Below are 18960 nucleotides of genomic sequence, written 5' to 3' on the forward strand. Positions count from 1 at the left end.
TGAGATAATATATAATAAAACTTGAAACAAGATATATTGAAATATGTGCCAAACGCATATTAAGCACTCAACAAAGTTGGTTGTTACAATCGTTAACCCTCAGGTTGCTATCTTCTGGGTATATAGTTGGCAATATAACAATAAAATCCAACATAATGAGAATGTTGTATTTCTAGGCAACTACAATAGAGACAATTAATAACTGGATCTCTTCCGTGCCTCCGGGAGCAATGATTCTCACATTTAATATGCATATGAATCACCTGGGGTTCTAGTTATAAGGGCACATTCCAACTCAGTGCATCTGGTATGAGGTCCAAGGATTTGCATCTCTAATGAGCTCTCAGGGGATGTCAATGTAGTGTTCCAGGGACCACACTCTGAGTGGCAAGGCCCTGGATGACAGAATGGGCTGGCAAAAGGATTTACTGATAGGAGATCCTCATATTACAAATTTGTAAGGCTGAATCATCCCTTTTTAAAAAAAGATAATGATGAATAGATGTGTATTGTTCTTTTACATTCAGAAATTATGTGAGATATACCCTACTTATTTAACTTACATGCAGAGTTAAATGCGCTGGGCTGGAGGAAGCACAAGCTGGAATTAAGATTGCCAGGAGAAATATCAATAAGCTCAGATATGCAAATGACACCACCCTTATGGCAGAAAGTGAAGAACTAAAGAGCCTCTTGATGAAAGTGAAAGAGGAGAGTGAAAAAGTTGGCTTAAAGCTCAACATTCAGAAAACTAAGGTCATGGCATCTGGTCCCATCACTTCATGGCAAATAGATAGGGAAACAGTGGAAACAGTGGCTGACTTTATTTATTTATTTATTTTTGGCTCCAAAATCACTGCAGATGGTGATTGCAGCCATGAAATTAAAAGATGCTTACTCCTTGGAAGGAAAGTTATGACCAACCTAGACAGCGTATTAAAAAGCAGAGACATTACTTTGCCAACAAAAGTCTGTCTAGTTAAGCCTATCGTTTTTCAGTGGTCATGTGTGGATGTGAGAGTTGGACTATAAAGAAAGCTGAGCGCCGAAAAATTGATGCTTTTGAACAGTGGTGTTGGAGAAGACTCTTGAGAGTCCCTTGGACTGCAAGATGATCCAACCAGTCCATCCTAAAGGAGATTAGTCCTGGGTGTTCATTGGAAGGACTGATGTTGAAGCTGAAACTCCAATACTTTGGCCAACTCATGCGAAGAGCTGACTCATTGGAAAAGATCCTGATACTGGGAAAGATTGAGGGCAGGAGGAGAAGTGGACGACAGAGGATGAGATTGTTGGATGGCATCACTGACTCAATGGACATGGGTTTGGGTGGACTCTGGGAGTTGGTGATGGATAGGGAGGCCTGGCGTGCTGTGGTTCATGGGGTTGTAAAGAGTCGGACATGACTGAGCGACTGAACTGAACTGAACTGAATGAGGACGGAGTAAATGAATCTACTATAAAAGGTCACTGTGTCCACCAGCTCTTGTCACTCTGTACTCCCCATGGATCTGCCCTCGGATTGGCTGACGCGGTCACCACGTGAATGGTTTGACACTGCTTGGTCACCTGTGAGAGGTCACATGCCAGTGATGGAATAATCTCTCATGCTGGTTTATTCTAGACTTCTGCTGGCCCTGACAATTGCATGCTGGAGTATCTTCATAAGTGTTATTACAGTACGTCTGACTCAACTAGAGCATTTGGGTTGAGATTTTAAGTATTTCATACTTATAACCACCTTGCAAAGGGATTTAGCAATATCCAAAAAGTATTTGAACTAGCAGTCCCGTTTCTAGTGAGGTTACCCTTTTATGGGAGATAGAATAATGGTGCCCCAAAGATATCCATGACCTAATCTCTACAACCTGTGAGTATTTTACCTACATAGCAGAGAGACTTCAAAGATCTTAAAGATCTTCAGATAGGGAGACTATCCTGGATTAAATAGGTGGATTCAATATAATCCAAGGATCCTTAAAGAGAGATCAGAACAAGGAATGTTCTCCACCCACCACAGCTGGCTGTGAAGAAGAGGTAGGGAGATAGGAACCAAGGAATGTAGGTGGTCTCTAGAAGCTAGAGAAGGAAGGGCATTCCCCTTGGAGCCTCCGGAAGGAATATAGCCCTCTGACACCTTGGTTTCAGCCCAGTGTTACCTTTTTCAGACTTCCACCCTCCAGAACTATATGATAATAAATTTACATTGCTGTAAACCATTACATTTGCTATAATGCGTTACAACAGTAATAGAAGACTACTATACCTTCCACATATATGAAATAACATATGCATAAGGCCGTCACTGTGGTTTTATCTGTAACAGCTAAAAATTGGAAACAACTCAAATATCCATCATTAAAGACTAGTTCAAAAATATAGTGGGATGCTTTGCACCTGTGAAAAAGAGTGAGGAAGCTCTCTATATCTAATATGAGCTGACCTTTAGGACATATTTTCAAGTAGGAAAAAAAAATAGAGAACACTATGTATTTTACCTTTCAAGTAGGAAAGAAAGAAAAATAAGACATGTATGTTCTTTTTCCAAAAAAAAAACCCCCAAAACCAAAAAACACTACAAGGGTAGCCCAGAAATAAGTTAATGAAATAATTAACTATGGGATGTTAGAGAACACTACGTATTTTACCTTTCAAGTAAGAGAGAAAGAAAAATAAGAAACATATGTTCTTAAAAAAAAAAAACACTGCAAGGGTAGCCCAGAAATAAATTAATGAAATAATTAACTATGGGATGTGGGATGAAGCAGCTAGGAAGGAAGCAAGACATCTCTGAGAATACATCTTTTAATGTATCACTTTGACTTTTGGACCAGGTAAATGTTTTATATATTCAAAATATAAAATTATATTTTAAATAATATTAAGATATTCATAATTAATTTTAATAATTTTCTACCTATGATTTACATTCTAAAATCTTTTCTAGACTTATTCTGCTGCTAATGGAATTCTATCCCAAATCAAAATAAATACTCAGGATCCAGAAACTGTTTCCTGACAGAACGGTCAAAATCATAGACTGCTGGTGGGTTAAGATTGACCATTTCTGCTGACTTTGCTGTTTCTTAAATCATATTTTTACATTACAGACCTCACTGACAGGCTATAGGACCTGGTACACCACTTACCAAAAAATAGAGAAAACCAATTTCATAGGGCTAGCAACAGCGCCATCTGGTGCCAAAATTTAAAGCTATAACAATTAATAAAATTGAAGTAAAGGTTCTTTTTGAAGTGCTGTGTTCTTTAATGTTGAAGTTATATATGGCAGAAAAAAGCAACCAGAAATGGCTGGTACCAAGATCTTTTTTTCTTATGAATACAAGATTTATTTGTCTTCCTTCTTTCAAGCGCTGAGCCAGCCATTTTCCCCAGGTTTCCTGGAGAAGTACAGAAGGAGACATGAGAGAAAGAACTATGGGAGGTGGAAATGGCTCCTTCACAAGGCGAAGAGGATGACAAAGGCCACCATCAGGCAAAAAGAGCCCCATGGCCTCAGAGAGGGCAAAGCCCAGAATGGCGTAGAAGAGCTGCTGCTTTAGAGAAGGGTTCCTCCCATAACCAGTGATGAGGCTCCCAAAGGAAAGCAGAACGTGTGAGTTGCTCAGCTGTGTCTGACTCTTTGCAACCCTATGGACTGCAGCCCACCAGGCTCCTCTGTCCATGGAATTCTCCAGGCAAGAATACTGGAGTGGGTTCCTATTCCCTTCTCCAGGGGATCTTCCTGACCGGGGACCGAACCGGGGTCTCTGGCATTGCAGGCAGATTCTTTACCATCTGAGCCCCCAGGGAAGCCCGAGACTCCCAAACACAGTCCTAATTCCAGTCCTGGAGCCAGCCACCCCTGCTGCGGCAGCCCCAGCTGCAATGAACTTGACCACTGTGTCAATGCCCCTTGAAAGGGCTCTGGTCTGGAAGCTGTGGCTAGGAGTAAGTGCAGTGGTCAGGGAACATGGGGCTGCCGAGCTTCTGAGGCCTTCAGCTGTCAGCGTCGTCGGCCTTCTTAGTACCACTGCAGACAGTGACCGGCTCAATAGTGGAGAGGTCCTCCTGATCCAGGAGGGCGTGCCTGCGTGCTAAGTCGCTTCAGTCGTGTCCGACTCTTTGCAAGCTTATGGACTGTAGCCACCAAGCCCCTCTGTCCACATCCACAGGATTCTCCAGGTAAGAATACTGGAGCGGGTTGCCATTTCCTCCTCCAGGGGATCTTCCCGACCCAGGGATCGAATCCCTGTCTCCTGGGTCTCCTGCACTAGTAGGTGGGTTCTTTACCACTAGCGCCACCTGGGAAGCTGATCAAGGAGGGAGTGGAGACAAACTTGGCACAAGTGTACATTTTCAGGGGATGAAGGGCTGTTTCAGGAGAGCTGCTCCCAGTGCAGAGAAGACAGAGAGGGGTGGGCTGGTAGTCAGATCCTATCAATTCCTGTGTGAAACTGAAGTTACTCTTAATTTGATATATTTACATTTACATTTAAAAATGCATTTAGCTTGCCCAAAATTCTTAGTGAAATTCAAGCGACAAGAAGTAACGTTGAAAAAATTTATCCTAGTGTCTATTATGGACATGCCAAATCTATTTTCATAGTTTTAAAATCTATATTATAAAAATGCAGCCAGGATGAGTTACACAAATCTTTCTGGTTATCTGGTTTCCTAAAAGTGAGAGAAACCACAACCATCTCCCAGGAGCATCTAAAGTGTTGAATAAAATACACCTTATTTGTTTTCATCTTTCCTTTCCCAGTACTGGCCAATGAATGAAATTATTTCCTTCCTTAATTCGTACCAAAAGCAGATTTTCTCTTTCTTTTTAGATGATTACATAAGACCTGGGTTTGATTCCTGGGTTGGGAAGATCCCCTGGAGAAGGAAATGGCAACCCACTCTAGCATTCTTGCCTGGAGAATCCCATGGACAGAGGAGCTTGACAGGTTACAGTCCATGGGGTCGCAATAGTCGCATACGACTTAGTGACTAAACCACCACGACCACCACATATTAAATTAAACTATAGAAGTGAGGCAATTAAACAATTTGGAGTAAAAATATCTTTGTTTTAAAAGTCTTAAAATAATTATCATAAAAACACTATTTGGATGATTATTTCCATTGTGCCAATGACTAAGTTGCTATGAGACAAATCAATTTGGTTCGAAAGAAATGTATTGAGCACCTACTGTGTGTTTTGCATGACCCTGATTCAGGTATTGGAAGGGCTAATGGAGGTGCCAAGGAGACAGGGAAGTTTCTTTGAAGTTCACTAGAGAACTGGTCTGACTCTGTGCAACCCTATAGGCTGTAGCCCACCAGGCTCCTCTGACCATGGGATTCTTCAGGCAAGAATACTGGAGTGGGTTGCCATGCCCTCCTCCAGGGCGTCTTCCCAGCCCAGGGATGGAACCCACGTCTCATATGTCTCCTGCCTTGGCAGGTGGGTTCTTTACCACTAGCGCCAGCTAGGAAGCCCTAGAGAACTGGTAGTTAGTGGCGTGAAGGTTGGGGCTTGTAACCGAAGGAGGGCGAAAACAGACAGACCTGTGTAAGACTGGGGGAAAACAGAAAGGATGCTAATAAAAAGGCAGGAAGAAAAATTATGGAAATGCATGGACAGCTTTCTCATAGCGGTTGCCATTATTTCACCTTACTCTTCAGCTAACAGCATGGAGTCGTAAGGGAGGGTGCAGTTCAGGAATTACCATCTCTCCGGGCGTCCGCCACCACCTTTGCCGCGGACTTGCTCATCACGTGCACGACGTAGAGAGGGCAGTTCACGGCGCTGGCTATGGTGATGGCCCTCAGCGTGGCTTCTGCCTCCACCGCCTCTGGCCGGCACAGCTCATGACCCTCGGGCCCCGTTATCCCCAAGGCCAGCATCCTCTTTGCTCCCTGAAAAGGCAGCAGGAACGTACGCGGGGGAAGGCTTTGCTGATGACAAATCCCGTCATTATGTTGTGAAATAAGCACACTGCCAGGTGTTTATTTTAGATCTGTTTGGCCAAGGTGGGTGTGAACGTGTGTGTATACAGTGTGAGTTTTTGGTAAAAAATAATCTACTAGCTCTGATTTGTTGCTGTTTAGTCACTCAGTCGTGTCTGACTCTTTGTGACCCCATGGACTGTAGCCCACCAGGCTTCTCTGTTCATGGGATTTCCCAGGCAAGAATACTAGAGTGGGTTGCCATTTCCTTTTCCAGGGGATCTGCCCCACCCACGGATAGAACACACGTCTCCTGCTTGGCAAGTGGGCTCTTTACCGAGCCATCTGGGAACCCCACTACTCTGATAACATGTTGTTAATTTTTCATATACACATTTCACAATTAAATTATTTTGATTGAAAAGGTGAAGAAGATATGAGGTCTGTTCTAATCACATTCTTTGAAAAGACCCAGGAATCGAACCAGGGTCTCCTGCATTGCAGGTGGATTCTGAACTACCAGTTGAAGCCCCTTTGAAAAGCAGTGTCCATTTTAAAGACATTGGTTCAGAACAAACAAAATGAAGAATCCCAGTCCCCCACATTAGATTCTTGTTGAAATGACTCATGCTATTGTGTAGTTAGTTCTAGTCTTTACCGATTCATACTCTTCACTGCCTTCTCCTCTAACCCACAGAATGATATTAGGCTAGTATTTCTCCTCTCCAAAAGTGTTATTTCTTCCTTACAAGAAAGGCAGGAAGTCAAGACAGAGCGTCAAAATGACTTGCCCGGTATCATACAGCTAGGATGTTGAAGAGTCCAGTTTAAATCCCAGTCTGTTTGAGCTTACAGCTCATGCTTTCCTCGTATCATCCCCCACCCCGGCTTCTGGCCATGTGGCCACCCTCTCACTGACTTTAATGGGAACTGAGCCCAGGGAGAGAGAAAGATCAACCAGTATAAAAGGCAAGAGGCAGCTCTTTAAATCTTGCAGATGGTGTACCCTTTGGGCATTAATGATGGAGCTAACATGAGAAATAAATATCATCTAGATTCCTTCAGAGCACATTTTAATACCCTATTTCTGAAAAGAGTGGGGCTTAAAACAGCTACCTAATGCTTTGCTTAAGTCATCAGATTATGCTGATGCCCACACTTTGGCATTCTGAACCAGCAGCTTGAGCATACTTTAAATGAAAAAAAAAAGTGCTGGGGACACAAAGAAAAATCTGTGCTTTTAGAATAAACCTTGTTTGAGATCTAATGGCTGCTCTGAAAAAGGGAACTCCTCATTCCAGTGCATATACCACCTGCCAAAAACTCAGAGCAAGGACAGCAAGTAATTGGAGTCAACTGTTTCCAAGTCACAGAAAATTAGTTCCTGAATTTCCTTTTTCCCAGTCCTTTAAATGAGTTTACCTACTTGGGGCCAGTCATCTTCACCTTAACTCATGGGCAGTTTCCCTTCTGTGGAAACTCTGAGTGGTAATTACCTACCTCCGCAATTAGCTCTCCATTTTCGGCATGAACTTGAGCAATGGCTCCGATCTCCTTGCACCGAGAGAAGGCCTCGTACAGCTCCACATCTCTCACCATGTACATATCTTTATAAGCCATAAACATCTTGAAGGAGTTCACACCTTTATCCTGGGTGAGGATTTTCATTTCTTCTTTAACCTAAAAGGGCACCACAATCACAGCAAAATGTCACCCTTTAAAGATAATACCAGCATTCTCCAAAATGCTGCATTCAGAAGAAAATAAAGTAAAATGAGGACATCAGTTGAACTCCAGAAAAATGTAATTAAGGAATCGATCGTTCATCTGATGAACCACTGTGAAAAAGTTAAATCATGAAAGAGTTAAGAGTACTCTCCCTTCCCCAAATACTTCACTTTTACACTTAGATATGAAATTCTAGGTATATCTAGAGAAACAGATACTGAGGTGGGAAGAAATTATTCTAGGACATGAAAAGACAACCGTTTGGCAGCAACAGAAGCAGTCGTGTCTCTAGAAGGAATCAGAGCTAATGTGAAGTAACGTTTGGGGTCAAATCTGAATCCCACAGGATGAGTTAGAAGACGGAGGTGGTGGAAGATGTGAACTGACCCACTGGCAGCTCCTGGAGGTGAAAGATTCTGAATCAGCGGGAAGCCCCAGGAGCCTTCTGGGTTGCCAGCTCAAAGGTTCTGATCACCAATTCCAATGTGTGAGTGGGAAGACTGGGGGTTCCTTCACACCGCCAAGCAGGTCTCCAGACATCAGCCAGGAGGCATCTTCCAACTCAACTCAATTTTAACACTACCTGGAGACTGCACCATGCTCCACAGGTTAAGAGTTCAGTCCTATGGGGGTGTCAGGTTGTCACCTACACTTCTGACCAACCAGCTATAAATCAGAGGTTTCCACAGCCCCCTCCTCAGGTTCAATTAATCTGCTGGAGTGGTTCAGAGAGCTCAGAGAAACATTGTACCTACTGGATCATGGTTTACTATAAAGGGACATAACAAAAGATACAGACGATCATCAGATGGAAGAGGTACCTCATAGGCGAAGGAATGGGGAAAGGGCACAGGGCTTGTGTGTCCTCTGAGAGCACCAGAGTTCCCAAGCCTCCCCTCGGTCACCATCCTTGAAGCTCTCCAAATCCTATCCTTCCAGGTTTCGTGGAGGCTCCATTACACAGGCCAGACTGATGCAAGCATTGGCCACAGGCAACCAACCCAGCCTCCAGCCCCTCTCCCCGCCTCAGAGGTCAGCTGGGTGGGACTGAAATTTTTAACCATCTAATCACACAGCTGGCTCCTGGATCAATCAGCCCCTGTCCTTAGGTGGTGTCTAAAAATCACCTCTTTAATTTCTTGTAGCTCAGATGGTAAAGAATCTGCCTGCAATGCGGGAGACCTGGGTTCAATCCCTATTTTGGGAAGATCCCCTGGGGAAGGGAAAGGCTACCCACTCCAGTATTCTGGCCTGGAGAATTCCATGAACTATACAGTCCCTGGGGTCGAAAAGAGTCGGTCACGACTGAGCGACTTTCACTTCACTTAATATAATAGACCCTTTCATTGCCCTCATCATGTAGGAAATCCCAAGGGTTTTAGGAGTTCTGTGCCAGAAATGGGGACAAAGACCAGACATGAATTTGTTCTTATAAATCATAATATCATACCAATGATAAGAGATGAGATAGGATCAAAACTAGTTTAGTAATTGCCTTTGCAGGTCCATTTTTAGTCTCAACAATGACTAATAACTTCAAAGGAAAAGTTAGAAGATTTGACCAAATAAAACTGCTTGAATTTCTACAAGTTGAAAAACACACACATATATGTAAAAAATATACACACATAAATATAACATAAAACAAAATATATAATAAAACATAAAAAATATGTAACAAGGATAGGATTATTGCTTAGTTAATAAAAATGTTAGAGTTATTACTGCTTCTACTTGATAAGAAAAACCTTAACATTCTAGATGAAAAATGTTATTTACAGTTCAAGCAGTAAATTCAAATGACTAATAAACATGGAAAAAATGTTAGCCTTCCTACTCATTAAAAAGTGCAAAATAAAGCAAAGCAATCTTTTCCTACTGTATCAGCAAAGTTTTAAAAATGACAATATCACATGTTAAGTTACTCGCTCCCATCACTGTTTACTCTTTTATTAATTTTTCTCAATTTTCTCCGTGGCACTTTATCAGCTGGCATATAATATATTTACTTGTTGATGACCTGCCTCCTCCTCTAGAATTTCCATCCCATATGAGGAGGGGCTTTGTACAGTTTGGGCTTCCGAGGTGGCTCTGGGATAAAGAATCTGTCTTTACCCCAGCAGGAGACACATGAGATGTGGGTTCAATCCCAGGGTGGGGAAGATCCCCTGGAGAAGGAAATGGCAACCCATTCCAGTGCTCTTGCCTGAAAAATCCCATGGACAGAGGAGCTTGGCAGGCTACAGTCCATGGGGTCACAAAGAGTCAGACACAACTGAGCATGCATGTAAGCTAAGCTTGTATAGTTTATCTGCTGCTATATCCTAGAACAGTCCCTGGTTCATAGTGGCCACTCAAAAACTTTCTGTTGGATGAATAATGAATGAAAAGGAGCAGAAAACACCAAAATGTTGAGAGTGAACATCACTGACATGATGAAATGAGTTTCAAGATGCATTAAGTGACAACAGCAAGGGTAGAACTTGGTATAATGCGCTTCATTTTTAAAAACTTTTTTATAAGTTCGAATTTTCTACCGTGAGTCTATTATTTTTATAGTGGGGGAAAAAATGCTTTAGACTGTTAGAAAATTCACACAAGGGGCTTCCCAATTACAACCCACATTGCTCAAGTGAAATACCTATGACTCCCAGAGTAGAAGAGCCTTTCTGCAGATGGCCTTGTTAAACATCCCTGTCACCCATATCCGTATCCGTGGGTAAGTCCCACTATACGAATCAGGCATAGTGGTTTAAGCCTTGCTATTCCAAAAGTGTGGGACCTGAACAGAAACAGCAGCAGCACCTGGGAGCTTACTAGAAATGCAGAATCTCAGGCTCTACTGCAGAATCCCAGACCTACTGCTATGGGTTGGCTGTGTCCCCCTCAATTCATAGGTTGAAATCCTAACCGCTAGTACCAAATGTGACCTTGGGCATGCATGCTAAGTCACTTCAGTCGTGTCCAACTCTTTGGGACCCTGTGGACTCCCACCAGCCTCCTCTGTCCATGGGATTTACAGACAAGGATACCAGAGTGGGTTGTCATGCCCTTCTCCTGGAGTCTTCCTGAAGGGCAGGAAGGCATGCCTTTCCTGAAGGGCAACCCATGCCCTTCTTACGTTGCCTAGCTCTTTACCACTAGCTTACATTGCAAGCTCTTTACCACTAGCGCTACCTGGGAAGCCCAGTACCACCTTGGACTTGTATAAAAAAATTAATAAATAGAAGGTGGTTCAGATGGTGAAGAATCCACCTGCAGTGCAGGAGACCTGGGTTCGATCTCTGGGTTGGGAAGATCCCCTGGAGAAGGGAGCGGCTACCCACTCCAGTATTCTGGCCTGGAGAATTCCCTGGACCCTGGCAGTCCATGGGGTTGCAAAAAGTCGGACACCGCTGAGTGATTTTCACTCACTCAATTAAGTAGAGTCAAGAGACCAGAAGGGGGAGCTCTCATACCTGCATGTAAACGCAGAAGAAAGGGTCCTCTTCTTTCTTGGCAAGGACCAGAACAATGAAAAGTCATGGACTCTGTTTACTGGAGCGCTCCCAATTTTCTTCTCCCCTCTATGAAAGCCTGCGCCTTCCCTTGCCCTGTGGGGACTTGCACGTGGCTCCACATGTTTGTAGACCCTGAACTGCAATCCTTCTGTTGATCTCAAATATGCCTATCTCTGCTGGAGAAATATCAAGCAGTCTCCTTGTTTCAGGTCAACATTTGGAAATAGGGCATTAACCAAAGTAATCAATTAAGATGAGGTCACTAGGGTGGGCCATAATTCAATAGGTTGCCATGCCCTTCTCCTGGAGTCTTCCTGAAGGGCAAAAAGGCATGCCCTTCCTGAATTCAATTTATAAAAAGGGGTAATTTAGCCACACACACACACACACAGAGAACATCATGGGAAGACAAAGGCAGAGATTCAGGTGATGTTCCTACAAATCAAAGAATACTAGAGATTGCCAACAAACCACCAGAAGTTGGTGAGAGGCTTGAAAGAGATTATTCCTGACAGCTCTCAGAAGGGATCAACCACACCAACACCTCGATCTCAGGCTGTGAGTCTCCTGAACTGTGAGACAGTACATTTCTGTTGTTTCAGCCACCCAGAAATTTGTAGTTCTTTGTTAAAGCAGTCCTAGCAAACGAATACACTCACTGAACATAATCTGTACTTTAACAGTATTCACCAGGTGAATTATTTACATATTAAAATGTGAGAAACACTGGTACACGCAAGCATCTTCACCTTTGCTCTATCTTATAAAACAAGAGTGGGAGGAAAGGAGGAGAGGAGAAGGGAAGGAAGGGGGGGCCGGAGAGAAGAAGGCAGGCAGGAAGACCTTAAATCCAAGGAGGTCAGATGCCTCATTTAGAATGCTGTTTCTGGAAAAAAATTAACTTTTTCTCTGGACTCTAAACCTTGCTACTACATTTGCTGAACTATCTGATTACTTGTTTTATATTAACTTAGTGTCTACAACCCAAATTTTGGGAGGAAGTAGGGACAGAAGTTACATGGTGACTTCAAATAAAGTCACCCCTGTCAGTCCTTTCTAGCAAAAAGATTTCTGAATTAAGTCCAATGTGGAAAACATGCTATTGATTTAAATCACAAGTAAAACTTTCTTCCAAAGTACATATACATGTTTTCATGGGAAAAATAAGCATATTTTAACATATCACAAAACTGTCTTTTCTATCTGAGTCATGTTATTTCTGCCATGGTCTAAATGGTGAGCAGATACAGAAGACAGTGGAAACTCTATTTTGAAATGATCTGACCAGGAGTTGATATTAACAGAGCACCAGCTTAGCACACAGCTGGGAGAAGGCCTTGAAAACATTCCTGATCTGTCGCTTCCTTGTTTTTTTTACAGATATTAAAAATATTTATCTAACTGAAGTCTAATCTGTGGGAAAAGACTCCTTAAAAGTGCCTTCAGATGTTGAAGTGGAAAAGTCCAGTACTTCTAAAAATTGCATTTAAAGTATTTACAATTCATGACTTAAATATTAGGAAAGACTATTGTGAATAAGTATAAGGGATTTATCCTATTATCTAGCTTTTTTTTTTTTTTTTTTAGTTTTCTCAATTGATAATACTTCACAGGATTCAAAACTCAAATGGTACAAAACAGTATGCAATGAAAAGTCTTCCCTCCAATTGTGAGTTCCAGGAAGCAATCAACATCACTGGTTTCTTATGTTTTGATGTTGCCCATTCCTTGATCTTTGCACAGAGCAATGACTAAAGGACTAACTAGAAGAAATTGGACCCCTCCATGGTTCACCTGGTCACTCCACCACGTCACCGCCACATGAAGGCTGTAGTCGCAGCAGACTTTGGGATCAGCCCAGCTTCGCCAGGTGTCAAAGGCCTCAATGAGGGAGTGGCCTTTGTGTGGAATAGCAAAATCAATGATCATGGTGGTGCCTCCCGCCAGGGCAGCCTGAAATCACAGAGAGTTTCAACAGGTTAGCCATTGGTTTTCTAGTTGAGTCATTTATCTCCTTGAACAGCACGCATTTACAAGCACTTGGGCAAATTTGACGGGCCCAGGAATTTGCACAAAGATGCTGCCTGTGTAAAAGATCCAGAGAGACATGAAGAGATGTTCCATAAATTCAAGTCTGAAGCATTAAAAGAGCTGGAATGGCTTCTGCAAAAAGAATGACATGTCTGGTGAAATGAAAATGGCTTTGCTCCAAAGAAAACAGAGTGAAGGCTGTAAAGAAAAGCCAAAATGGAAAAACGAAGACGATTCAAACATTTTTCTTCTCAAGAGAACTATATTCATCACTGTAAAATCCTCTTCATTAGACTCAGTCTCAGAGAACTGTATCTCTAACGACACTGGGTTCCACACAGACTCTCAGAAGACTCACGTGATTCCCAGCTGGTCTTCGTTCAGGCAACTCCTGAATGGTTCCTTAATCCTCAGCTGTCTCCTCTAATCCATCTCCAGTGCTCTGGCCTTACTGTTACCCCTCGACTTGCTCCTCATGCCTCCAGTTCTGCTGTTACTTCCTCCAATACAAACCCCTTTATTGCAATTAGAAGGAAATTTCAAAGCACATGTGTGACCCCTTGTCTCCAAGACATAAAATTGAATGCTTCCCACTGTCCCTGGGATAGCCTTTAACCTTAACATGGTCTACAAGGCCCTGCATGATCTGCCTTGAGACTTCTAGTCTCTTTGGCATATTATACTATGGTACCTTATGACTGGATTAAAAACTATTAAGTTATATCAAATGTCTTTGACTAATTATTGACACTGCTTTTATTACAAGATGGTTAAGTATGTTTTTAACTGTTGCATTCAAACAATGATTGAATACTCATGTATAGTTGTGAGAGCTGGGCCATAAGGAAGGCAGAATGCCAAAGAAATGATGCCTTCGAACTGTGGTGCTGGAAAAGACTCCTGAAAGTCCCTTGGACAGCAAGGAGATCAAACCAGTCAATCTTAAGGGAGACCAACCCTGAATATTCACTGGAAGGACTGATGCTGAAGCTGAAGCTCCAGTATTTTGGTCATCTGATTCGAACAGATGACTCATTGGAAAAGTCCCTGATGCTGGAAAAGATTGAGGTCAAAAGAAGAGGGCATCAGAGGATGAGACGGTTGGACAGCATCACCGATGCAATGAACATGAACGTGGGCAAACTCCGGGAAGTGGTGAGGGACAGGGAGGCCTGGCGTGCTGCAGTCTGTGGGGTTGCAAAGAGTCGGACACGACCGGGTGACTGAACAACAACCACAATTCAAATGAAGAAAAACAACAGGCAGAGATACACTAGCGCATGGGCTAAGGGCACTGACCGCACAGGCTCACTGGTTCCAGGGCACAGCTCAGCTTCAACATTACACTCCGAGCCACTCCTTCACTCCCTCACTCCTTCCTTCCTTCCTTTTTAAAATTAAATCTATTTAGTATTTATTTTTGGCCGCTCTGGGTCTTCATCGCTGCAAGTGGGCTTTCTTTAGTTTCAGAGAGCGGCGGCTGCTCCCTAGCTGTGATGCACAGGCTTTCTCCTCGCAGAGCCCAGGCTCTATGGGTGCGTGGGCTTCAGTCGTTGGCGGCTCCTGGGCTTAGCGGCCTCTTAGCACGTGGACTCTTCCCAGACCAGGGGTCAAACCCGTATTCCCTGTATTGGCAGGTGGAGTCTTTACCACTGGACCAGTAGGGAAGCTCTTTCCTTTGCTAGTTCATCTGTACCTCCCTTCCTTGTATGGTATTGCACTGTGTATCAGGTCCTCAGAACTTATACATCTTGTAACTGAAGTCTGTGTCTTTTGAACCACAGCTCCCCTTTTCCCCCCGCACCTGCTTCTCAGCCCCTGACAACCACCATTCTACTCTTGGGTTCTCTGAGTTTGGTTTTTTTAGATCCCACATATAAGCGAGTTTATATTATTTCACTCAGCACAATATCCTCAAGGTCCGTCTCTGTTGTCACAAATGGCAGGATTTCCCTCTTTCTAAATGATATTCCATTGTATATACACAGGTTTCGTTTATCCACTCATTCATAAATGGACATGTAAATTTATTTATATCTTGACTTGTGAATAATCCTGCAATGAACAGGGGAAAGCAGACAGCAACTTCTCAACCTCCGGGTGCCTCTGATTGCTAACCTGTGAAGTGAGGACTATAATTGTACCTAAACCATAGAGTCGCTGGGAAGACTCAACTGAAGTGATGTATATAAAGTGCTTAATATGGTATTTGGTTCATGGTAAGTGTTTCATAAGCTTCAACTCGCAATGAGCCTTTGTGAATTAGGCATTTTCCCACTTTTCATATGTCAGTTCATCTCACCGTCAGAAACAAAATTACATGTTGTCATGTTACAACAAAGAAGGGCGTGCCACCATCTTCTCTCCTAGGTTTGCCCACATGTCACCTTCCCCTACTCCCCACCCCACAGCCTCCCTCCCCGGACATATTGAGTGCTCCCAGGTTCCAGCAGGTACACCAGCTATATTCCATCTCTTTTTTCGTGCCTACTTAAGTGGATTTTTATTTTTTCCTTAAGTCATTTGGTCCCACTCCAACTCTTTTTGGTCTCAAAAATCTCAGTATTTATACAGGATTCTGTACTTTTATCTCTATCTTTAGATAACAATTGCCTTATGCATGGTGAAACAATACATATTTGCATTTCTTAAGAAATCCCTATGGGTATAATGAGAGTACCAGAAAAAATTCCTTAGGCTCTGGATTTTTATTTGAATGCAGATTAATCTTCTCACCTTCTTCCTTCTAAAATGTCTTCTCACAGATATCCCTTGAGGATGAAGGGCATTTTTCTAATAGAAAGTGCTGTTAATTAAAGTGTTGAAAGAAAATACCTTTTTCCTGTCTATTGAACTAGAAAATCAAGCTTAAAGAACAATTCTTTCCATATTAAAAGTCTCATCACATGCAGAATGTGGGAAACTAAATACAGTGCTGGTGGGAATATAAATAAAATGATGCAGCCACTTTGGCAGTTCCTCATAGAGTTATGCGACTTAGCAATTCCACTTCTAGGTATATACACAAGAGAAATGAAAACATGTCCACACAAAAACTTGTACACAGATAATCAGAGCAGCATTATTCATAATAATCAAGAAGTGGAAACAGCTCAAATGCCCATCTACTATTGAGTGAATAAACAAAAGGTGGTGTGTTCATACAATGAAATATTATTTGGCCATAAAAAGGAATGAGATTCTGATATGTCTGCTACAACTTGGATGAACCTTGAAAACATGATGCTAAGTGAAAGAAGCCAGTCACAAAAGGTTACATATCCTATGACTCCATTTACATGAAACGTCCAAAAGGGATAAATCACACATTAGGAAGACTAGTGGTTTCTTGGGGTTAAGGGGGTTGGGGAAATTTGGGATGAGAGCTAAAGGGTACTGGGCTTCTTTTGAGGGAGATAAAAATATTCTAAAATTGTGGTGATGTTTGCACAGCTCTGTGAATATACTAAAAAACATTAAACTGCACACCCAAATGAATTAATATTATTATATATGAATTACATCTTAATAAAATTATTACCCCCCAAAAGTCTACCCTATGTAAGTTATTACATGGAATGAAAGGGCTGGTTACACACAATGCAGTGAAAAATCTTCCCTCCAATTCTGACTTCCAGGAGGCAACACACATCACCAGTTTCTTGTGTTTAGACATTGCCCATTCCTTGATCTTACACAGAGAAAGGACTAAGCAACTAAACAGAAGAAACTAGACCCCTAGTGGTTCACCTGGTCATTCCACCATGTGAAACACAAATGATCAGACACACAAATAATCAAACAGTCTAGAGAGGGAGACAGAAATACAAACAAACAATTATAAAATAATCAGATGATGATAACAGGTAGCAAGTACACTTCCATAGTAAGCACAGTATAGGGATTGTGAAAAGGAAGTTAACATTGCTAAGCTCCTAGAAGAGATGGGCTTCCCAGGGGGTGGTAAGTGGTAAAGAACCCACCTGCCAATGTAAGAGACATAAGAGATGCAGGTTCAATCCCTGGCTTGGGAAGATTTCCCTGGAGGAGGGCATGGCAACCCACTATAGTAGCCTTGCCTGGAGAATCCTATCGACAGAAGAGTCTGATGGGCTACAGTCCATGGGGTCGCAAAGAGTTGGACACAACTGAAGTGACTTAGCATGCATGCTAGAAGAGGCAGAGGGAAAAGACTGCTGGAACATTCAGAGGAGCGAAACAGATCAGAGGAGGCTGGGATTTGAATTAGTACCGGGACATACGCTCGAAGCTGCCACTAACGGTAATAAAATCTAACTGGTAGAGAGCACCTATTACGTTCCAGGAACTATTCTGATGTTCTAAGAGTTTAAACCCCCTCAGCAGCTCTGCAGCAGGTCACATCATTAACCCCGTTTTAGAGTTGAGGAAACCGAGAATAGCACCCTGAAATAACCCCCTAGTTCTCACAGCTAGAGAATGACAAAGGCTGGACTGGACCCAGGTCATGGGTTCCAGAGCCTGTGCTCTCGGGAGCAGCCAGGAGCAGGCAGAAGTGCTGAGAAAAGGGTCCGCGAGGAAGAATCAGCAGAAAAGTGGTAAAGGGCAGAATGCATCTGCACAACAGAAACCGGCTCACAGAGAACACCAACTCGTGGTTATCTAAGGAGAGCAGGACTCGGGGAGGGACAGGCAGGACTGAGAGATACGAACGACTGTGTGTAACAAAATAGAGCAGCAACAAGCACAGTACGGAGAATTATAGCCATTATCTTGTAATAACCTATAATGGAGTGTAATCTGCAAAACCACTGACTCACTATGCTAGACACCTGTAACTGACATAATATTGTAAATCAACTAACTGTACTTCAAAAACAGGGGGAGGTGGGAGGGAGGGTCCAGAGGGAAGGAACATATGTACACGATGACTGATTCCGGTTGACGTATGACAGAGACCAACACTGTGTTGTAAAGCAATTATCCTCCAGTTAAAAATAAATGAATTTGAAAAGATGACCAAGACGTGTGAAGCAGTGATTCCCAGAGGCAGGCAGGGCGGTGGTGGCTGCAAGGGTGATGGGGGTCTGTGAGCTGCGTTTGCCTGGGGTGACTGAGGCGGTCGGCACAGCCGGGAGAGAGCATGGGCTCCGGGGAGGGCAGCCCGCGTGTGAGATGCTCGGGCGCGTGTCCACTCTGCGGACAGAGAGAGACGCAGCCCTGATACTGACCAACACTCAGGAGGACGATAGGAGAAAGATGTGGCGGTGACCTCGGGAAGGGTGCTAGAGGGGTCCTGGGGTCGGTGGAAATAACCAGAGAGAGACAGAGAGGCCACAGCAACACGCTCCAGAACGTAACAGCCCCTAGCAAGAAAACAAAATAGGACGGAGTCAGGACGAAACGTTTTCAGTGGCTGTTTCTGGAAGGCGTGCTTACGGGTCTTCTTCATTTTCCTCTAGTTAACTTTTGTCTTCCGTAGCTGCTATATTTTCTACAAAAAAAGTCTAACTTTCGAAAGACGATAAAATAGATTTTTACATGGTTTTAGTGTGAGTCAAAGTCGTTCAGCGGTGTCTGACTCTTTGTGATTCCATGGACTATAGCCCACCAGGCTCCTCTGTCCATGGAATTCTCCAGACCAGAATACTGGAGTGGGTAGCCGTTCCCTTCTCCAGCGGATCTTCCTAATCCAGGGATCGAACCCAGGTCTCCCGCATTGCACGAGGATTCTTTACCGTCTGAGCCGCCAGGGAAGCCTGGTGTATTATATTAAGTATAG

The 18960-nt window shown here is 43.1% G+C and overlaps 1 protein-coding gene and 1 pseudogene across 2 annotated transcripts in view; both read right to left on the reverse strand.

Annotated features, from left to right (window-relative positions):
• DPYS (dihydropyrimidinase) overlaps positions 1-18960 on the reverse strand; it is a 110681-nt gene that overhangs the window by 70573 nt on the left and 21148 nt on the right. For both annotated transcript variants that reach the window (XM_065902704.1, XM_065902705.1), the window contains exons 2-4: positions 12963-13121; positions 7441-7620; positions 5721-5910 (exon numbers count right to left, since the gene is read on the reverse strand). In XM_065902704.1, coding sequence (XP_065758776.1) covers positions 5721-5910; positions 7441-7620; positions 12963-13121 — 529 coding nt within the window. The remainder of the gene's footprint in view (positions 1-5720; positions 5911-7440; positions 7621-12962; positions 13122-18960) is intronic.
• LOC136145150 (ATP synthase F(0) complex subunit C2, mitochondrial-like) lies at positions 2920-4357 on the reverse strand (annotated as a pseudogene).

This window comes from Muntiacus reevesi, chromosome 12, assembly GCF_963930625.1.
Source record: "Muntiacus reevesi chromosome 12, mMunRee1.1, whole genome shotgun sequence".
Classification (NCBI taxonomy): Eukaryota; Metazoa; Chordata; class Mammalia; order Artiodactyla; family Cervidae; genus Muntiacus; species Muntiacus reevesi.